General features: G+C 52.9%; 3 protein-coding genes across 7 annotated transcripts in view; all 3 read right to left on the bottom strand.

The window, feature by feature from the left end:
- The window catches only part of CUL9 (cullin 9), a 37,315-nt gene extending 36,189 nt beyond the window's left edge, over positions 1 to 1,126 (bottom strand). For all 4 annotated transcript variants that reach the window (XM_078446900.2, XM_078446901.2, XM_078446902.2 and 1 more), the window contains exon 1: positions 1,000 to 1,126. The gene's annotated coding sequence lies outside the window, so the exon portion shown is untranslated. The remainder of the gene's footprint in view (positions 1 to 999) is intronic.
- A 564-nt stretch (positions 1,127 to 1,690) lies between these two features.
- SRF (serum response factor) lies at positions 1,691 to 11,583 on the bottom strand. Of its 2 annotated transcripts, XR_013555630.2 has the most exons (8): positions 10,701 to 11,583; positions 8,790 to 9,056; positions 6,719 to 6,980; positions 6,037 to 6,156; positions 4,828 to 5,019; positions 4,341 to 4,417; positions 2,840 to 4,134; positions 1,691 to 2,800 (listed from the first exon to the last, which is right to left on the bottom strand). XR_013555630.2 is itself a non-coding variant. In XM_060615571.3 (7 exons), the coding sequence occupies exons 1-7, from the start codon at positions 11,220 to 11,222 to the stop codon at positions 4,039 to 4,041; spliced, it is 1,536 nt and encodes a 511-aa protein (XP_060471554.3). In that variant the 5' UTR covers positions 11,223 to 11,583; the 3' UTR covers positions 1,691 to 4,038. The 2 variants fall into 2 exon arrangements, 1 of the variants encoding a protein (XP_060471554.3); XM_060615571.3 differs by having other exon boundaries at positions 1,691 to 4,134.
- A 5,945-nt stretch (positions 11,584 to 17,528) lies between these two features.
- PTK7 (protein tyrosine kinase 7 (inactive)) overlaps positions 17,529 to 20,740 on the bottom strand; it is a 62,654-nt gene continuing 59,442 nt past the window's right edge. The window contains exons 18-20 of the mRNA XM_078446899.2: positions 20,234 to 20,385; positions 19,015 to 19,193; positions 17,529 to 18,508 (exon numbers count right to left, since the gene is read on the bottom strand). Of these exons, the coding sequence (XP_078303025.1) occupies positions 18,348 to 18,508; positions 19,015 to 19,193; positions 20,234 to 20,385 (492 nt within the window). The 3' untranslated portion in view covers positions 17,529 to 18,347. The remainder of the gene's footprint in view (positions 18,509 to 19,014; positions 19,194 to 20,233; positions 20,386 to 20,740) is intronic.

Here is a 20,740-nt window from a genome sequence, read left to right as displayed (position 1 = left end):
ATGGAGATGGTGATCATGGAGTTGAAGGGTAGGAAATAAGGTCAGGAGATGATGAAGATATTAGAGACGCAATATGGCACAGAGGAGAGTCAGATTAAGAGTGACTTCGAATTCTGGCTCTTTCACTTATTCTGTGATTATTTTTTGGACAAGTTGCTTCATCCCTGAACCTCAGTTCCCTTCTCTTCAACATGGTAACAGTATTCATACCCACCCCATGAAGCTGTGGTAAAAACTAAATAAGATCATGTATGTAAAGCACCTAGAGCAGCCGCTAGCACATCGTGAGAGCTCAGTAAACACAATCTAATATTCTTAGCTAGAGAAGGGAGGGGCAGTCCTCAGATAAATTTAGTCATTAAGCCAAAAGATGATAAATGGGAGTGGGAAGACGACTAAGCTGGTGATCAGGGAAAGGTATGTGTGATATAAAGCAGAATGGGGACAGTGGGGAGTGGTAAGAGTAGGAATGGGGCGGGCGGGGATAGAAGACGACAGAAGAAAAGCGTGAAGAGGGGAAACATGGGATGTGGACCTCAATGGGGGCAGGGGTCCTGGTAGTGTGGCGGGGGTCGGGATGGGGTTGGGGGGACAAGGCAGGGAAGTGACTTAGCGATGGACAACGGATGAGCAGGGTGAAGTAAAACAACCGATGGGCTAAAGTGGGGGGTAGAAGCAGAACTATCATGGGCCTAAAACAGAAGCTGTAAACTGAGGTGTGGGGGTGAGGTCTGGACCTGGGGATGAGACAGCAGGTAGACGCGTGTAGGAAGGTCAGGCCCAAGCTTGCAGACCATGGGGTGGCGGAGGCCACTAGGGCAGCGGAACGGCTTTAGGAGGCGGGGTGAGGATGGGGGGGCGCGGTCCGAGGAGGCTGACAGGACCGAGAGAATCTGAGAGAGCAAGACCTGGCTCCCGTCGTCAACCCCACGGAGACCGCGTCTGGGAGCGGGAAGGGAACGCGGCAGGGACTGGGTCGCCTCAGGACCCTCCTCTCACCTCCCACCGCCCAGCTTGGCCCTCGCTGGGAGCCAGCGGCCGGTCCCGCCGTCCTGGCCCCGCCTCTTCAGCAGCTCCCTTCCGGGTCACACGGCGAGGGAGGGCCCGGCCCGGCTTCTACGGGTCCCCCAGCGGCCCACAGTCGAGCGTGGCGGAAGGGCGCGCGAGTGGAGCATGCGTAGTGGCCGCGTCGCTGCGTTGGGGGCGCGCTGCAGTCAGAGGCGGCGCTCGCTGTCGCGTTGCTCCTCGTTGCAGAAGTACGTAGCGCTTTCCCTCCATCACCTCGGAAGCAGCATTGGCATACAGTGGGTCGGCTTCCCCATCCACCAGAAACCTACACCTTCAGCCCGGAGCTGTCCTTTGAGTTTTCACGAGGTCACGTGGCCATGAGTTTCCCAAACCCAAACTCCTTAAGCAGTGCTTTGGCTTGGTTGAGTCACTTTACCTATAAATTAATATGGCTCATCTGTGTGTTGGCCTAAACACCTAACAAAACCATGCACAACGATAAAGGCGCCAGTTCCCCGAAATGTTCCTTAGATTAAGCCGCAGGGCAGCCCAAAGCACCCCTTAGCTTTGCCCTTGTTCTCATCAAGCAGCCAGGCTTGCATCTCAGAGCAACGTTTAGAGTTTGATTCCTTTTCATTCTTCCCTCCCTCCCTACACGGAGAAACGGAGGCAAAGACCCCACTGTCTGTGCACAAAAATGATACATTTATTGAAAGAGTATTTTTTTAATACAAAAGAAAGCTCTGTACATAGGACTGTGACCATGTCCACTATTCCTGGGTCAGCATCCCAGGGGAAGTAGAAACCACTTACATACACACTCCACATTCATACACACACACGCACACACACACACTCAGGCACACACACTTGCACACACATGCACACGCGCACGCACATACACACACGCACTCCAGAGCCACCAAGGAAGGGAAACACCAAGGGTTGCTGCACATATAAATGCCACCTCATCCCTGACACACACATGTTCTCCCAAGGCCACGCTCACACAACACACATTATAAGCACTTTGCCTGATTCACTCACTGGGTCTGTCTTTCGTGAGAAGGAGAGGAGGAATTCATCAGTCTCCTTCCCTGGGTGGGGGAGTGGGGAGTGAGTGAATGATCGTGGAGTGAAACAAGAGCAGAGAAAGGGGGCTGGGCAGTTACAGACCTGAGTCCCAAGCTCCCCCACTCTCTGGCCCCTGATTTGCCATGCCCCAGCCTTGTAAGCCACCCATAAACCCCAGCTATCTCCAGGAGAAAGCCCAGAATGGTGACTTCCATCTTGGTACCCCAAACTGGGGCAAGACAGCAATGGGGGTTAGAGGTTACAGGGGTTCTCAAACATGTCGGCAAATCATCCCCTTGATAACTAGGCTGTGCACAAAAACTTCCCCCACCCCTTCACCTAATCACAGAAGCAGGATTGTTCTTCCTGAAGGCAGTCACAGGGGTTAATAAAACTCCACCCCAACTGCTGCCCTGTTCTGAAAAAAAGCTCCCTTTCTGGATATAGGGGTTGAAGGTAGGCTCTGACACAGGGTAAAAGACCCTCCCCCTATGCTGGCCCATCCTCAAGGTCTACCCCGTAGCGGGCAGAGTGGGGTAGGGCACGGCCCCTGTACAAATTACATAAATACTGAGGTTACACTTAGAAAAATAAAGTCATTTTCTTCAAGGCTTTTTGTCTTAATTTAAAAAAGTTACAGTAGCTGCTCACTCCCTGGGAGAGCTGCCCATTTCTGGCTCCCCTATCTCTATACTCAGCCCAAGAGCTGCTCCCATTTCTTCTGCCCCCCATTCCTGCCTCTCACCCCCTCCCAGACCCCACCCTGCTCACTGCAACTTGGGCCCCAGGCAGCTGCAGGCCTGGGGGAGCGCAAGGCTGCAATGCCCATGTGTGTGGCACAAATGAAGTCAGTTGCCTCTACCTGACACCCTCCCACCCCCGCCCCCACATTTGGTCTCCCTCTTCCCTCTCCCTTGCAACAGCCCTAAAGGGCAAAAAGAGACCCAGGGCTGTGGGTCACCCTCCCCACCCCGTTGGGGCATGGCCTGAGGGCCCCTCCCCCGGTTTTCTCCTGGAAACAACCCAGGACCGGGCAATCCCAGAATCTCCCCTACACACTGGTGGGCCCCGAGCTCATGGGGTGGCTCTGTCCCCAGAGGCCCAGCCAGTTCCGGGGAGCCCCAGGGCTCCCCAGGGAAGGGGAGCTTGGGGAGGGAGGGGGACGAGAAAAACGCCATAAAAAAAAGTTTAAATATTTTAAAAATATATATTTATAGATTTGTTTTCACTTCGTCTCCTCAAATAAAAAGTTCAAAATCAACTTTAAGTAAAGCAGCTGGGAGGAGAGGGGGGGAAGACAGGGTGAGAGGGAACACTGGTGGTTCCCTCCAACCCGGGAGTCCCTGGAGTCCCAAGGGGATTGGCAAGGCAGGGCAGGGCAGATGGCCCCAGAAACCTGCTCTGTGCACAGGCCCAGTTCTCAGGAGCTGCAGAGACAACGGGGCGGCAGCGTGAGGGAAGAAGCCCCATCTCCCCAGGTGGCTCCCTGAGGGGCAGGGGTAGGGCTCTTTTTGTCCAGCCTGTGACAGACACAGGGCTGACACAGAGTCAGCAAGGCTGGGAGAGGACCCCAACTGCTTCCTCAGGGGGAACACAGTGCCTAGTCCCACAGAGGCCTGTGTGTGGGAAGGTGGGGCACGGTCCCATTGGATAAGCTAATACTCATGGCAAACATGGAGCCAAGCTGGCAAGGGGAGTCTGAGGAGGGAGGACAGCCCCACCATCAACAGAAAATGGGAGGTGGAGCTAGGAGGGGAGGGTGAGGGAGGACGGGGTGGAGGGCAGGCTGGCCCATTTCTTTGGCTGGAGTGAGAGGGCTCAGTCCCGTGGCTGCCCACTCCTCCTCCCTGCCTCCCTCCTGCGGCCCGTCAACGTGTGTGTAAAGAAAACGTGAAAAGGCAACAATAAATAAGTGGTGCCATCCCTTGGGCCATCTGTCCAGGGCGGCAGGGCGGATCAGTCACTCTTGGTGCTGTGGGCGGCGTCCAGATTCACCACCTGTAACTCGGTGAGGTTGCTGCTGCTCCCAGCCTGCTGCCCTATCACAGCCATCTGGAGGGAAAAGGATGTGTAAGGAAGAGGGACCAGCCAGGGGAAGCTCCCACTGCTTGCCTGCCTGTCCACCACAGGCCTGACCAGGAAAACAGGCCTCCTGACTAGGGATCTTGGCTTTGACCAATAGGTAAATTGAATCCCCAAGGTCAAGATAAAGAAATGGCTGGCTGGCTGGCATGGGGTGAAGGGTGCCCCCCACCTACCTGGTGAAGCTGAACTGCAGAAACAGGGATCTGCACTGTCCCAGATGGTGCCGTCAGGAACACCTGGGGGACACCACCTGCAGTGGGAAACCACAAAAGATACTCAAATCGCCTGCTCAAGTGAAACTTCCAGATTATCGGAGAAGTGATGATAAATGCACAAGTGACCCGGTAAGTCTCAGACGTACGTGCCCAAAGGTGAGTGTCCAAATGTGTCCGTGTCCATGTGTGCATGTAGGTATGCGTTTTCAAGAGTGCACATGTAGCCTAGTGAACAGCTATGGGTGTCAAAATATATGTGCAAGCATCCGTGTGTGTGTGTGTGTGTGTGTGTGTGTGTGTGTGTGTGTGTAGGTATATGTGTGGACATCCTAGTTTGTGTATGTGAATGTGTACACCTAGGTGTATATGTGGGGGACCATTTGAGTATGTGGGTATATAAGGGAGGAAATGGTCCTCCTTTCCTCAGCCCCACCCCACAACTCACCTTGTTCCTGGACCTGGCTGTGGGACACCTGCATGGTGGATGGCGCCTGGGAGAAGGCATTGAGCACGGTGAGGCTGCCATCAGCCAAGCCCGAGGTGGGTGCATACATCACCGCATGGGGACTAGGGTACATCATGTGGCCGCCCACAGTTGTGGGCACGGATGACGTCATGATGGTGGCGGGCAATGTCACTGGCAAACACAGACACACATCTGTGAGGTTGGCACTGGCCCCCATCCCACTCCCAGGAATTCCAGGACTCCAGAGCCCTCATGCCACTTCCCAGGTCAGAAGTGGGAGAAGACTCATTCCTCTGCTCCCTTTCATCAACTAAGAAAAGCCTTATTTTTTTCTTGAACACAAGAGCACCAACCTTTAATTGTATCCTATCACATTGTACCATTCAATTGTCTATCTGCTGAATTCTTTGTTCCAAGACCCTAAGGCCCTGGGAAAAACAAAGATTACAATGACTGACCCACTCTAAGGAAACTCACATACTCCCTTTTCAGGGGGTTCCATTATCCCATTTTTATTTGTTCTCACTTCTCCCTCTTTCTAAACGTGTGGCTAACAAACTCATCTTTTAAACATCAAACGTTAACGTGCATAAGGTCACCTGGGATCTTGTTAAAAAGCAGATTCTAGTTCAGTAGGTTTGGGGTAAGACTTAAGAGTCTGCATTTCTATCAAGCTCCCAGATGATGCTAGGCTTCTGTCCATAGACCACACCTTGTGTAACAAGACTGTCACTAACAAGAACTTAAAATTAATTTTATTTTGAAAGTGTCTCATCATTTCTGAAATGACTAGAGACACCAAGAGGAATTACAGCTACTCAGAACCTAGGATACCCTCCCACAAGGAAACTACTTTATAAATCTTTCCTGATAATTAAGCAAACATGTGTCTTTGGGCAAGTAACTTCTTTCTGGGCCTCCAGCTTCTCATCTGAATGAAGAGAAGCATGGCCTCAATGCTCCCTAATTTCTTCCTGGAATCCATAGCCCTACCACAGGGCAGGATTCCAAACCCAGCCATCCTCACCTGAATTTCCCATAAGGATTAGAATAAGGGTTAAGCCAAATGCCTCCATCTCCACATTAAGAAATTCTCAGACCTTAGTTATAGGAGGGATATTGCTGGGCACTTTGCTGCTAGGCCTCATGAATGAGGCAGGGCAGGGAGGTGAGAGTTTTGAGCTATACCTGTCCCGCTGGAGGAGGTCTGCGTGAGGTCTGTGCTGCTGTCGCGAGAGGGAGACGCTTGCTGTGGGGCCTGGTGCACCTGAATGGCCTGCACTGGGACCTGCTGGGCCACTGCCCCACCTATGAGACACAGAGACTTACTCATGTTCTGTCCTACCCATCCACCACCTGCACCAAGTACCCACAAACAACCCTAGGCCCAGGGTCTGGCACACTGCTCCCCAACTCCCATAGCTATCTTTCCTGGGAGCTAAACAGGCCCTTTGTGTCCTGAATCTTGTCTCCATGGGTTTCTGCCCTCTGCTCGTGCCCTTCCCTCCTCCTCCCACCCCAGGCCTTGCCTCTGCCTCCTTGGTTGACATAGGAGCTAGCACTGAACCATCAAGGACATGACCTATCCTCCACTCAAGGTAGGGAAGTGGTGGAATGTCTATGGTCCCTGTGGCAGTGGGGGGCACAGGGCGGGGCTAGCTAGACAAGGCCAGAGAGTATGGTTGAAACTTATTGACAAGGATAATAGCGGTCCCAGTGGGGAAGGGTGTGCCTACCAGTGAGATATAAGAGGCTTCTCTCAGGCTCTGGCCCCTGCCCACCCTCCTTCTAGCAGGTAAAGAGGTTCTCCTTGTGCCAGCCCTAAACCCACTCTTGGCACGCTCAGTTTGCCCCTTGTGACTTGACTCACCGGGCATGAGGGTGAAGCTGGTAGGCAGCTGCATGAGGCCTCCGGAGGAGACAGGGCCACTGCCTGTACTCTTCAGCACAGTCCCGTTGGCACTGCTGACAGCACTGGGGCTGACGCTAGCAGACACTGGTGCCAGGTAGTTCGTGATGGGGAAGGAGGGGCCGCTGCTGACTTGCATGGTGGTAGAGGTGCTGGGTGCTGTTTGGATGGTGGAGGTGGTACCCGGCAGGTTGGTGACTGTGAACGCGGGTTTCGGTGTGTCCTACACCCAGAGGAAAGATGCAGCAGTGAGCCTCTACCGGACCCTGCCCCTGCAGAAGCTTTGTGTGGCGTGACACAACCCAGACTGGAACCAGTGAGCTTGGGTTCAAACCCCAGCTCTGCCATTTACCTGCCATCTGACCCCTGGGCAAGTTACTGAGCTGCTGAACTTCAGTTTCCCGTCTGTAAAAGGAGAAGACCTACCCCCATAGGTGTTGTGAAGATTAATAGGTTAACACACATAAAGTTCCTGACACCTAAAAAGAGCAGTAAGTATTTGCTGCTCTGCTGAGGATACCATCCCAATTCCCCGAATTCTCTGCCCCAGTGAACTGTGGTAAATCACATCGGCTGGGGGACCAGGACACAGGGGTCTATTCCCGGCTCTGGCAGTAATCATCTATGTGACCCTGGGGAAATCACTTCCTCTTTCCGAGCCTCAGTTCTCCTCTTCTGTAAACATGAGGGGGCTGGGCTACTATGTCCTTTAAAAAATCTTTCCAGCTCTGATTTGCCAGGCTTCTGAGATAGGGACAAGAGTTTTTCAGGGAATTTAGGGTTTCAGAGAGATCTTGGGTGTTTGGCAATTAAGCACTCATGCCAAATACTTAACGATTTAAACTATCAATGGAATTTTTTAAATACATAATTTATTATTATTTTTATGTTTGTTTATTTATTTATTTTGAGAGAGCACGTGTGCACCTGGGGGAAGGGCAGAGAGAGAGAATCCCAAGCAGGTTGTCAGCCCGAAGCCTGAGGCAGAGCTTTATCTCACTAACCAGGAGATAGTGACCTGGGCTGAAATTAAGAGTCAGATGCTCAACCGACTGAGCCCGTATTAAATAGGCGCTCCTATTAAACTACCAAAGGAATTTATTCCTTCAACAAAGTTCCCTGGGAATAAATGAGCCCTACTGCTTCAAGAGTTTGCAATTACAGATGATATGCCAGTAAGAGGGGGTATCCCGGAGCACTGACCCTCCCCTCAGCGAGCCTTTGTTCTTAGAAGGGGAAGGAGGAAGCCACAGACTGAGAACCAAGCCCAGAGAACTGAGGGGGTTCAAATACTGGGGGTGGGTCAGTGCGGGATGTTTGCTAGGCAGCTGAGCTCGAAGCCTCTGATTGGCGAAGGCGTTGCTAAGGCAAACAGTGCCGCTTCCTCCGATTGGCCAGTTAGTGAAGGGCCACCCGGAAGGTGGGGCTCCCCAGAGGAGCAATGGAGGAAGCCCCGCCCCCTCTCCTTACCGGGAAGAGGAAGGGGGAGGCGTAACTAGGGCCAGCATCCCTAGCAGCAGCGAATACACTCCCTAAACGTGCCCAGGCCCGGACATCCTGAAGAGGTAGGCGGCTGGCTAGTAAGGTAGTCTCCAGCCCAGTCAACGAGCCCGCCTGTCGACAGTGCTGGGTTCCCAGGACCCTGGAGCCCACGAGTGCTTCCTTCCTACTCCCTGGCAACTCAGCCCGCTGCGAGGGCAGGGCTAAGCTACGCCCCCGCCCCCAGCAGGGAGACAGCTGGCGGGAGGAATGCAAGGGCCCTGCCAGGCGGGCGGGCTGCAGGCGGGAGGCCGGCCTGGAGCCGGAGCCGGCCTTATAAGGGCACGGAGGCCGCCCGCTTATCTAGGGGGCCGGCCTCCTGTCAGGATGGCGAGGATGGACACCTGTCCCCTAGGATGAGGGGCACTAACCCGGCTCCATCCCACCTCGGTGGGCACCTATCCTGAGTGAGGGAGAGACGGGGACCCCCCTCCCGTCTCTGCCGGTGAAGTCCCTCCCCTTCCTTCCCCTCAGATAGGCGACCCAAACACACCTTGGTCTCCCCACTGCTGTCGGACTCCGACACCTGGTAGGTGAGGTCTGTCTCTTCAAAGCCCGTGGCACTCATTCTCTGGTCTGTGGTGGGGTCTGAACGGGGTGGAGAGTCTGGCGAGTTGAGGCAGGTCTGAATCAGTGCCTTGCCAGTCTCACTGGTGATCATTGGCTGCAGTTTGCGGGTGGCAAAGGTATACACATGGCCTGTTTCACTGGCCACCAGCAACAGCACCTGTGTCCCTGTCAGCGTGGACAGCTCATAGGCCTGGGGGTAGGGGGGAGGAGATGGGTAGGTCAGCCAAACTATTTCTCTCTACCTTCCTTGGGAAGTAGGGAAGAAAAGAAATACACAGTGATCTCAACCCCCTGTCCGCCCCCCCTGTCCCCCAGGGACCTTCCTCTCCAGTGACTGGGGCAGGGAAAGGGTCTATCAAGATATCTGGAAGTGAGCTGGAGAGCAGAAGAACTACCATGCTCCTCCTCTGAGGAGCAGCCACTGACCTGCAGATACCTCAGGCACAGTCACAGCCCCCTAGTGACAGAATATATAACCTCAGGGGACTTGGGGTGGCAGGGGGCAGGTAGCTGCTCCTGACTACAGCTTAGTGCCAAGAGCCTCATGGAGAGAGGGCTCTCACCCACTCTTCACTGTCACAGGAACCAAACTGAAGTTGCTATCACACTGTAAGTCGCATTAGGGATAAGGGGCCACACCACGTAAGTTCTAAGCTGTCCCATGTTTCTTCCCCGAAACCACACAAGCCCTAACCTGCTGCCATTTGTCCTTCTGCCCTATAATACTGTGCTACCCCCTTTTTTCTTTCTTTGTCTTGATGCAGTAGCATCTGGAATGATGGGAGAGGAGACGGGGGCTAGATTAGCAGCTACCACCCTTCCATGAGCCCAGGAAAGAAACCAAGGGTGGCCCCATGGATGGTATCCTTACTCTCCCAAAAGTTCCACAACCCACCTTGGAAGCAGCTCTAGTTTCTATAGGGGACAGAAATAAACACTATCCAATGTCCCCAGGGTTCTAGCTTGTTTCCCAGTTCACCTGCTTCCACCCCTTCCCATATCTTCTACACCTCAAGACGGCTCCTTTCTTCATCCCTATTGACTGGATTGCTGGCTGGAAAAGGAAGAATTTCTAGGTACCTCTGCAAACCTCCCTGCCTTCCCCCCAAACTCCATGCACAGATTCTCCCTAGGGCTGGAAACACCACTTGTCCCAAAGGCAGATGGTTCTGAAGTCTGTCCTGCAGAGAGTGTGCGGGTTTCCAGTGGATGCAAAGGAAGACACATGGCCATCGCTCGACTCAGTCCCTGCTGCTCAGGGCAGCATCAGTTCTCCTGCCTTGCTCCCTTACCTGGGGCTCTTAAGCCCCATTCGGTCATCATACCTGTCAGTCCTTCCAGCCAGCACTACTCTTGTGGTGCCCACCTTCTTCCCACACATGCTGGCTCATTGTTGTTACAGAGCTTCAGCCTCTTCACCTCCATACCTTCCCTTGGCCCCCTGCTTTTCCAGCACCCTCCCCCGAACACCAGAAGGCATTGGATCTAGTGACCCCCGCGTCTCATTAACCACCTTCCAAGCAGCCTCCAAGCTTCCCACAACCACTCTTCACCCCTTCACTCCGCAAGGGCCCCGTTCCTCTCTCGCGCCCGTCACTCCCACCTCGGCGCCTTTCCCCTCTTCTCTGGACGTTCGCGGCATCTCCCCTCTCCCCACATTTCCTTAGCGCCCCTCCCCTCTCGCCCTCCTGGGGTAACAGCTATACCCTCCCACACAGCTCCTGCAGACTCGCCGCCTCTCACCTCCGCCTCGGCTCTGCCTTCCTCCCGGGCTCCCCCTGCGCGTCCCCACCCTCCGTGTCCCCGGTGGCCGGCCAGCCTCCCGGCCCGGTACCTTCTTCATGATGCCCGTCTTCCTCTTGCTGAAGGTCGTGTAGCGCCGCAGTTTGTTGTCGATGAACTCCATCTTGATCTTCACGCGGCCCCGAGTCTTCTTACCCGGCTTGGCCCCGCTCACCGCGCCGCTCACCGGCCCATAGCTCCCGGTGGCCGCCGCCGCCGCCTCGGGCCCACCGACCACCACGCCGAGCTCCATCTCGCTCAGGCTCCGCTTCAGGCCGCGCCGCTCCGCGCCCAGCTCCTCCTCCTCACCCGACTCCGAGTCGCCCTCGCTGCCGCTGTAGAGGGCCCCCGCGGTGGGCGCCGGGGTGGTTGTCGCTGCTGCTGCAGCCTCCCTCTCGAGGCGGCCCGGCCCGAGCCCCGCGCCGTTCCCGGGAACCCGGCCCCCGTTAGCCCCGCGAGTCCCGCCGCCGCCGCCGCCACCTCCCGGCCGCCCCGTCGGGGTCCGATTCAGGCTGCCCCCCAGGGCCGAGCCCCGGCCCAGCGCCGCCGCGGCCCCAGCTTGGCTCGGTAACATGGCGCTCAATGCAGGAGGGCGGACGGGCAGTCAGCGAGGAATCGGAGCCGCCGCCGCCACCGCCATCGGCTTCCCGGCTCAACCCGGCACTCCCGCTGCTACTAGAGCCTCTATCGCTGCCGCCGCCGCCGCCGCCGCCGCTGCGAACCCGGGGCCCCTGCACGCCCGGGCCGACCTGGGCCCTCACTTTCCTGCCCCTGTGGCCCGGGTTGCCCCAGGCCGCTCGGAGCGCCCCCTGTCCGTATGCTAGGGCGGCGCGCCCGGCGGCCGTCAGCGTCCCCCGGGGGGCAGGGGCTGCTGGCCGCGGCCGAGACGGCGGGTGGAGGGGGCCGGGACCACGCGCTGGCGGCGGAGGGATCCCCCGACCCTTCCCCCCATATAAAGAGATACAATGTTTCCTTTTATGGCGAGGCCGCTCCTTATATGGTGAGCCCCTGCGCCCCCGCCGCATTGGTCCGTGGTTCCGGCACCTCCGCTCCCCATTGGCCCACAGGGAGCGCTTATTTGCATAGACATACCGAACTCGCTGCTGTCATCCCGCGTCAGACGGCGACTCCGAAAGGGGAGGAGCCGACGCCTCTTAAAGGAACAGGAGAGGAGGTACGACTCCGCCCCCCTGACCGGAGAATGGTGGAGAGAATTGGGAGGAACCTGCTGAGGGGAAGCCTGGGAGTGGACCGGAGTTCAGTCCCGCGGAGAAATGCGAGCAGCACTAGAAACCCGGCATTAGAAGGGCTGGAAGCAAACACTGGGGTAGTTCCTGAGTGGATTGTGCGTGTTGCAGTAAATGATATAATGCAGCCCAAATTCCAAGGGAGTGCAGGGATTGGAGCACTTCCCCACGCCTTCCTAAGGGAGGCAAAATTTACTGGCTGAGCCGAGGAGGCTTGGGTCCCTGGCGTCCAGACTTGTCGCTTCCCCGCTGCTCCAACCCTTCCCCTCCCCCCGACTTCCTTTCCCTTTCCCTCTTTTTTCCAGGCAACGACACTTTCCCACCAGAACGGCTCCCCGGTCCTCATTCATCATCCTCTATACTGGAGGGATCTTTGGCAGACATACATCTGGAAAAGACCGGGGGGAGACAGTCGGCCTCCCAGTCCCCGAAGGGGGCAGGGAGACGAGATGAAGATCAGTGAAGACTTCCAGCTGCGGGCTGGGCTGGGGGAGGGGGTTGTCCCGGGGATAAAGCCCACCCTACCGCCAGTGCAAAGGCCTGGGAAAAAATAGAGCCAGACAGAAAGTTTCAGCAAATAAGCCAGCCAGCCAGCATGCGCTCGCGCACACACAGGCGCCCGCGCACACAAACGCACACACGCGCGCGCGCACACACACACACACACACACACACACACACACACACCCTTACCCTTCTATGGAAAGCCCACGAAGGGGTGGACGGTTAGAACTGGAGCGCTGCAAAGCCCAGGTTCAGGGTTTGGGTCTGGATCTCAGCTCCAAGGCCGTGAAAATATCTTGCTTGGGCTTTGCAGTTACAGAAATTACTCAAATCTGGAATCAGCCCCTTTCTAGCCTGCGCCTGGAAATAAGGGTTCGACCTCACCAAACTCCCATCATATTCCTCATTGTTGGTACCCATCCGCTGAGGTTCTTAATGCAAATTACATGAGATAAAGGCTGAAGCATAGAGTAAGTGGTCAGTTAATAGGAGCTCCTGGGGTAATCGATTCCTCCCTGGAATAAACATCGGGTTGTTTTGAAGGGGATGGGAGAGTGATACTTCCTTTCCTTACAAATTTTTGTGAAGACTAAATAAAGTTGTTGGTTTTGTTTGACCCATTAGTGGTAATGGTAATGAAATGAATTTAGTGTACTGCAACCAGCATTTAAAATAATAAATGAGTACCACAAAAAGCAAGGGCAAATATTTTTGCATGAAACTTTTGTTTGCATTATTGTTAGGTTGAACCATGTAAAATTGCCATTTTATAGATCAAGAGGGTAGCATATTGTTGACTTCATATGGCTCAATATGTGTGTGTACTTGGTGATGATGTCAATTGCATTTCTCACTGTGAGCCACAGTCCAAAGACTGAGAATACTGAAACAAAGTATGTTCAAGTGATTTGTGAGACCTAATTGTGTGTGCGTATACACACACTCATCAAACCCCTAACTACAGGAAGGAATTAAGAGCTCCTACTCTTCCCCATTTCCCAATAGTTTCAAAGAGGTTTTTTTCCCCCCTAATTTACTCTACATAACAGGTAGTTTAACATATGGAATGTGTTAGCTCAAGAGGAAGAACAGGTCAAATACATAAATAGGTTCCAGAAGAGCTTTAGGGGCCACTAACCGTGCTTGGGCCTATGATTTGCCTGAGCAGTACAGTTATAGAACCACAGCCCTGGGCTTTCATTCTTGCCTGACTTCTAAAGACTTTTGTGTTTGAGACCCCTAGTTTAGACACACGCATGGTTGATAACCCTTAGCAGTGGCACTCCAGAGGACAACTACCGTCTGCCACATCCACAGGGTATGGTGTGTGGAATGAGCACAGTTCTTAGCTTCCCTTCAAATAGATTGACCTCTCCCACTTCACCCAATCCCTGGGCCATTGCACACCAGCATTAGTGCCCCAGCTCCTTTGCCTGATTGGGATGGCTTCATTTTACATAAAAATCTGGATTCTCCCAATTAGAATTTTTAGCAACTCCTGGTCTATGCACCCGCAAGAGCACTATAGCCCGGAGCTGAATTGAATGGTGGCCACAGCAGAGGCTTCTGCTGTCAGGTTCACTATAGACTCCACACAGCTCACTGAGCTCAGATAAGTGCCCCGCCTGGCCTCTCTGGAATGTGAGTTTGGTGCTTCTCTGATAAGGCCTGTATCACAGTAACCCCTTGGAATATGGGCGCTCATGTCTACCCCTGACCATGAAGGACCTCCAGAGGGGCATCAGAATTCCAGCCAGATGCCCCACATACCACACCATTCCCACATTGACCTTTATTTCGTTCTCCTGATTTTTATCACCCAAATATCAGAACAAAAATTAAGGATATCTTTTAAAAATTATTATCACCAGAGGTCAGGTGCCTCAGTTGGTTAAGTGCCTGACTCTTAATTTTTTTTAATGTTGATTTTTGAGAGAGAGAGAGAGAGAGAGACAGACAGAGTGTGAGTGGTCGAGGGGCAGAGAGGGAGACACAGAATCTGAAGCAGGCTCCAGGCTCTGAGATGTCAGCACAGAGCCCAATGTGGGGCTGGAACCCACAGACCATGAGATCATGACCTGAGCCAACCGACTGACCCACCCAGGCACCTCATGTGTCCAACTCTTGATTTTGGCTCAGGTCATGATCTCACAAATCATGAGATTGAGCCCCACCACATCACTGCTGTCAGTGCAGAGCCTGCTTGGGATTCTCTCTCTCTGCCCCTCCCCTGCTCATGCTCTTTCTCTCTAAATAAGTATTTTAAAAAATTACTATCACCAAAAGAAAAAAAAAATTACCACTCTGAAAGTGTTTGCATTTGGAATTAACCTTTATGCAAGGGCTCTTCATGGAGAACAAGTCTCAGTTGTGATTGCAGCATTAGAGAGAATTGAATGGAAAAGAGGTTGTGACTCAGTGTGCCCAGGAAAAGTCTGGAAAGCCACACTCCAGAGACTACTGGTACTTACCACTGGAGAGCAGGGTTGGAGAGAGAGGAGTGTTTTTTGCTTTATACAAGTCTGTACCATTTGTCTTCTTCCATGACCAGTATTATTTTTTAATTTTTTTCTCTTACAATTAAGTGAAGAAAGAAAACCGGGTAGAGGTAGAATAAATGGATCTTGGTGATGGACTGCACAGGGAAGGGGGTCCATATAGAGGAGGGCTCACGATGGACTGAGTCAGGGTGACTATGCTCCAAACATTGGTACCATTGATGGAAAAAGAAAACTTGGCTGAAGAAGCAGGTTTGTGAGAGAGAGAAGTTCAGTTAGGGCCCAGGGAAGCAGGCAGTGGGAAACGTCCTGTAGGAAATGGACAGCGGGTATGGGGCGCCTGGGTGGCTCAGTCAGTTAAGCGTCCAACTTCGGCTCAGGTCATGATCTCGCGGTCCGTGAGTTTGAGCCCCGCATCGGGCTCTGTGCTGACCGCTCAGAGCCTGGAGCCTGTTTCAGATTCTGTGTCTCCCTCTCTCTCTGACCCTCCCCCGTTCATGCTCTGTCTCTGTCTCAAAAATAAATAAACATTAAAAAAAAAAATTAAAAAAGGAAATGGACAGCATGTGTCTGCACCTTGAGGCAGAAGCTAGAATTGGAGCTAATGCTCTGAGAACTGTCCGCCCTGAAGGGCTGATTAAAGCCATGTGAAGTGAGAGGAGATTCCTAAGGGGAAGCACATGAAGAGAGCAAAGCCAAGGACAGAATCCAGAACAGCTAGCTCTGGGGCAGACAGAAGGAAGCCTCAGCCAGAGCTGGAGAAGGCTGGTCAGAGAAGGTGGAGCTAAAGTACCATCATCAAAGTCAAGAGAGGAGAGTTCGAAGAGGCAGACGTAGCCAGCAGTGTAGCCACAGCCGAGTGGTCAAGGAAGACCAGGAGTTTGTGATTGACCTTCTAGAGTAGTACCTTCCTAGTTCTTTGGAGTGCAACCCACAGTAAGAAATCATTTTTACATCATAACCTGTGGTGAGTTAGATCGTTGCTCCCAATTCTTCACACCCTGTGGTGGAATTAGATATCCAACATCCTTTGCCACGTGACTTTGCAGTACCTCTTACTGGGATTGATGTTGGGTTTTGACACGTGACTTGCTTTGGCTGATGAAACACTAACAGACTCATGGATATAGGTGCATGCATGATCTGGCTTGACCCCTTGTGCTCCAGTCACTGCAGGATAGCCTGCTCTAGGGCCAGCAGAGGAGACCCACACCAGACCTTCAGCCTAGAGCCAAGCCCAGCCCAACTGGGCTAGGTCCAGCCAAGATCAGCCAAACCTCACCAACCTGCAGATCCATGAGCGAGAAAAATAAATTGTAAGCAACTGAGATTTGGGGCTTATTGTACAGCACCACCACCCCAAAGGCTGACATAATCCAATATGTAGAAACATGTATCAAATATTACCAACAAAATTTTGTAAAAGAATACTTGCCCTTAAGGTATATACAATGTACTCTAATAATTTCTATTGTTACTTTTTTTTTTTTTTAACGCTGGCTGCAACCCACATTTAAAAAAACACTCTTCTAGAAAAGTTGTTCTCAGATTTTTTTACTCCAACACATCTCAGGGATATGACACACTGTATATCCACAAATAAGTGGCTCACTCACTAGCTGTGCAACCTCTGGGAAACTACTTGACCACCCCCAGCTTCAGTTTCCTAATCTGAGAAAGGGGAATGATAATAAGTGTTTAGCAAAGCCATTGGTATAAAGCAGGTATTCAATAAATATTAGCTATTATTTCCATTACTGAGAAGTTTGGTGAGAAACAGAAGGAACCAGACCTATTTCAGAGTTAAGAATGAGTTACAGGGCACCTGAGTGGCTCAGTCGGTTCAACGTCTGCCTCTTGGTTTCGGCTCAGGCCATCATCTCACAGTTTGTGAATTCGAGCCCCGCATGGGGCTCTGTGTGGACAGCATGGAGCCTGCTTGGCATTCTCTCTCTCTCTCTCTCTCTCTCTCTCTCTCTGCCCCTCCCCTCTTTGCTCTCTCTCACGCTCAAAATAAATAAACTTAAAAAACAAATTATAAAAATAAAAAAGAATGAGTTACAGATTCATTTCTTTGGGATGGGGAACCAGGCTGAAGCTATTGGAATAATAATAATAATAATAATAATAATAATAATAATAATAATAAAATTGATGACACTAGGTCTAAATAACAAAGGAGCAAGAAACCAGTTGAGGGCCCTCAACAAGGGCATCAATGAGACACCGAGCACCAGTTCTTGGCTCTGTTCGACCTGCTCTATCTCCCTCCTAGAATCTTAAAGGGACTCAGAGACCTGAATCTGTTATTAATTCCTGCTCCAATCCTGTTCTAACTTGTCCCCCCACCCTGCCTCCTACCCTCCCCACCTGAGCATGAGGATTAAGCCAGCCAGCAAAGAATAAGTAGTTGGCAGTCAGAGGGCAACACAGGGTCACACAGACAAGAGGTGGCTTTGCATCCTCAACCCGTATTCTAAACTGCTCTGCGAAACAGAGACAAAGACCCGTGTTTACTGGTTATTCCTGTCCAAACCCCACTAGACTTCATGAAGGCATGTGGCCGCTTCTGATAAGTGACGGAAGAAGGGACACCATCCATGGACAATGGCATGGAATGAGCATCGGAGGCAGGTTGTAAAAAAGGCTTCTTTATTGAGAGCAGCGAGTGTTAAAAAAAAAACAACAACAAATAAACAAACAACAACAACAACAACAAAGGTGTGAGGCAGGGGTGGCCCATCCTCCCCACCTCCTTCAGGGCCCACCCCTCCCTCCCATGCCCCCCACCCCACGCTGCAAGTACATACAAAAGCCGCCCATGGTGCATACAAAAAGGGCGGGTTATATAGTGTCAAAAGCTCCTGAAACTCCTTCATCTGCCAGGCACTTAGGATGAGGAAAGGAGAGAAGGGTGCGGGGGAGGCATGGGTCTGGGTCAGCGTGCACAAGTCCACGGGCTGAGGACTCACTGGTGCATCTTCCACAATCCTGCCGCAGACCCCAAGGTAGGCCCCGTGGACTAGAACAAGCCAGGAAACTTGAGTATATTAAAGAACTCCCCTCAGACCCAGCTTAGCCCTCCCTGGGCCAAGTTGGCAGGTGACTGGCAGAACTGAACCTGGTTAAGGGAAGGAGACCCAGGCCAGAAACTGGGGTTACCTGAGGCACCCACACTGTCCCTGATGGGAGAAGGGGGGGCAGAGAACGCTGCCCAGCTCAAGGCCCTGGTCACTCAGTCTGGGTCTGAATCAGCCTCCCCAAGGGCTGAGGATGAGGAAGAGGAGGAAAGCCCAGGCCCTGCCCAGACCTTAATAGTGCCTGTGGTCCCAGGGCAGGGCCCCTAGGGACAAGGAAGACAGGGATCTTGCCCAACATGCTGTGGGTGCCCCTCAAGAGGTCCTCCCCTGCCCACACCATCCTGAGGCACGGCCTGCCTGGGCTCCTTCCTCAAGGCTTGCTGTCTGCCGGGTTGTCTCCCAAGGTGTTGGCGATCTCACTGAAGGAGGGCCGGTCCTTGGGGCTGAGGGCCCAGCAGCGCTGCATCAGCCGATAGAGCTTGGAAGGGCAGCCCTCAGGCTGAGGGAGTCTCGCCTTCCCAGCCTGCAAGTCTGTAGGGAAGATGGCCGGTGGAGCATTAGTCGAAACGTTTAACCACCTGTCTGACTCTGCGAGGCCTGCAGTTCCCATAAGCAGCCACATGAGGGCAACTCAGGGTCAGGGGCGCTTGCCAGTGGTGGGTGGGCACTGACTCAAGGAGTGTGCAGGAAGTATCTTGCAATCAAAGGTGATGATTCCCCTGGCACTGGCCCCGGGTCTCTCTGACTGGTGGGGGCAGGGTCCATGCCGCACGGGAGGCAGGCAATGCACGAGGACTGAAGTGGGGTCAATGGGCAGGCATCAGAGTAGCTGGACTGGGCACTGGGGTCAAAGACTGTTTACCAACCAGTATATAAATATTAATTAGTCTTTCAGCTGGAGTGGCCATGCCTGTATACCTGCTAACACCAGCCCTGAGAGGTGAGGCAGGCTTAGTCAGCCCCAGGACCCTCAGGAGCAAACTCTCCACCTGGAGATTGCACATCTGCAATCAACCTCTGGAAACACAACTGCCTACCTGCCAGCACTTCATCATCTGCCTGTCCACCATGGGGCATCTCTCCATGGGTGAACACTTCCCACATCAGCACGCCAAAGGCCCAAACATCGGACTTCGTGGAGAAATCGCCCTCCAGGATGGCCTCGGGGGACATCCAACGCAGCGGCACCCAGGCCTGGCGGAAGTGGTAGTACTCACTGTGGGAAAGAAGCATACACAGGGGTGGGGTGGGGCCTCCCCAGCTCACTGGATAGAATGGGGAACATGGCCTGGGATCCCAACCTCAGCCCACGTCTGGGTCTCATACCCAGGCTAGAACCCTATTTTTCTACATCAAGGCCCTCAGAGAAATTGGTTAACATTTATGCAAAGCATGGGGGGTGTGCTGGATGAAATTTGGAGGCATCCACGTGGGGTCTGAGGGTAAAAATTTGGTTAAGAATCAAAATTTGCCTAAATGTTAATGTTTTTAAAAGCTAACAATCGGGGGTGCCTGGGTGGCTCAGTCAGTTAAGTGTCTGACTTTGGCTCAGACCGTGATCTCAAGGTTTGTGGGCTCAAGCCCTGCGTCGGGCTCTGTGCTGACAGCCTGGAGCCTGCTTCGGATTCTGTGTCTCCCTCTCTCTCTGCCCCTCCCCCCACTCATGCTCTGTCTCTCTCTCTCTCTCTCTCTCTCTCTCTCAAAAATAAACATTATTTTAAAAATTAAAAAATAAATAATAAAAGCTAACAATCGTATGCATTTTCTGTTTAAAAGAAAATGTGAAAAACAACACATTACATGGAAAGAAAAGTTGAAGAGCTTTACTAGTGATAAACCAATCACGACTAAAGGAACAGCCAGACGGAACTGTGGTGACTCAGAGCCAGGGGGAAGTTCCCTGGAGAGGCTACAGAGTGAGTGCACATTCCAGAGCAATCTCTGGCAGTGGCTGCTGAGCTCCAAGCCTTAGGCTTCAAGATAGCAATTACTGAACTTAGGAAGTTACAAAGGGAACCACACGGACAGTGAAATTACATATAAACTGTTATAAAGCTATAAAAAAGGTTCATAATGTTTTATAGAGAGAAAACTTACAAGCATCAGGGACCTGTGGCCCACTGGCTAGGAAGCCTGTTACACCTTTGGAGAAAGGATGGGGAAACTCTGTCCCCTCCCAAGCCCTCCAGCTTTGGACCAAGCAGACACTAAGCGCTTTCCCACATACCCTCACCACCCCGACCGGTGTCCTTCTACCTGTTGTACACATCCTTGCTGAGTCCCAGGGCCGACACCTTCACCTGTCTCTGGGCACTGACCAGGCAGTTCCGAGCGGCCAGGTCCTTGTGCACAAAGCGATTGTTGGACAGGTGCTCCATGCCCAGGGCCACCTGGGTGCACAGTGACACCTGCAGCGAGAAAGGGGCCTGTCAGAACAGCCCAGGACTAGAGATCAAGGCGACCATCCCCGACACAACCCTTGGTGAGGTCTCAACGCCATCACTGCGACATGTAGGAAGCCCTGAAGCAAAGACACAACAGCCTCGATTTCCCTCTCTATAAAATGGGGATAATAACAGGGCCTGTCTCACTGGTCTGTTAGAAGAACTGCATTAAATGAAATTAAGCTCTTGGAACCACTCTGACACAGAGCAGGTGTTAGATTAGGTTAAGTGGCACACGGGGCAGGGAGAACACATCCATATTAACCACCTGTTGAGTGAAACACAACTGGACAGTAATCACAGCTTACATGTTTGTGGG

The sequence above is a fragment of the Panthera onca genome, chromosome B2 (assembly GCF_046562875.1).
Source record: "Panthera onca isolate mPanOnc1 chromosome B2, mPanOnc1 haplotype 2, whole genome shotgun sequence".
Classification (NCBI taxonomy): Eukaryota; Metazoa; Chordata; class Mammalia; order Carnivora; family Felidae; genus Panthera; species Panthera onca.
The sequence above is the reverse complement of the archived record's forward strand: the minus strand, read 5'-3'. Positions and strand labels throughout refer to the sequence as shown.

Coding starts and splice junctions, on each gene's coding strand:
- SRF (XM_060615571.3), bottom strand. CDS start 11,222: ATGTTACCGAGCCAAGCTGGGGCCGCGGCGGCGCTGGGCCGGGGCTCG. Junction 9,057..10,700: donor AGACGGGCATCATGAAGAAG/GTACCGGGCCGG, acceptor CCCTACCCCCAG/GCCTATGAGCTGTCCACGCT. Junction 4,135..4,340: donor CTGCAGTTCAGCTTCACCAG/GTAGGTGGGGGG, acceptor TTTTCCCTCCAG/ATGGCTGTGATAGGGCAGCA.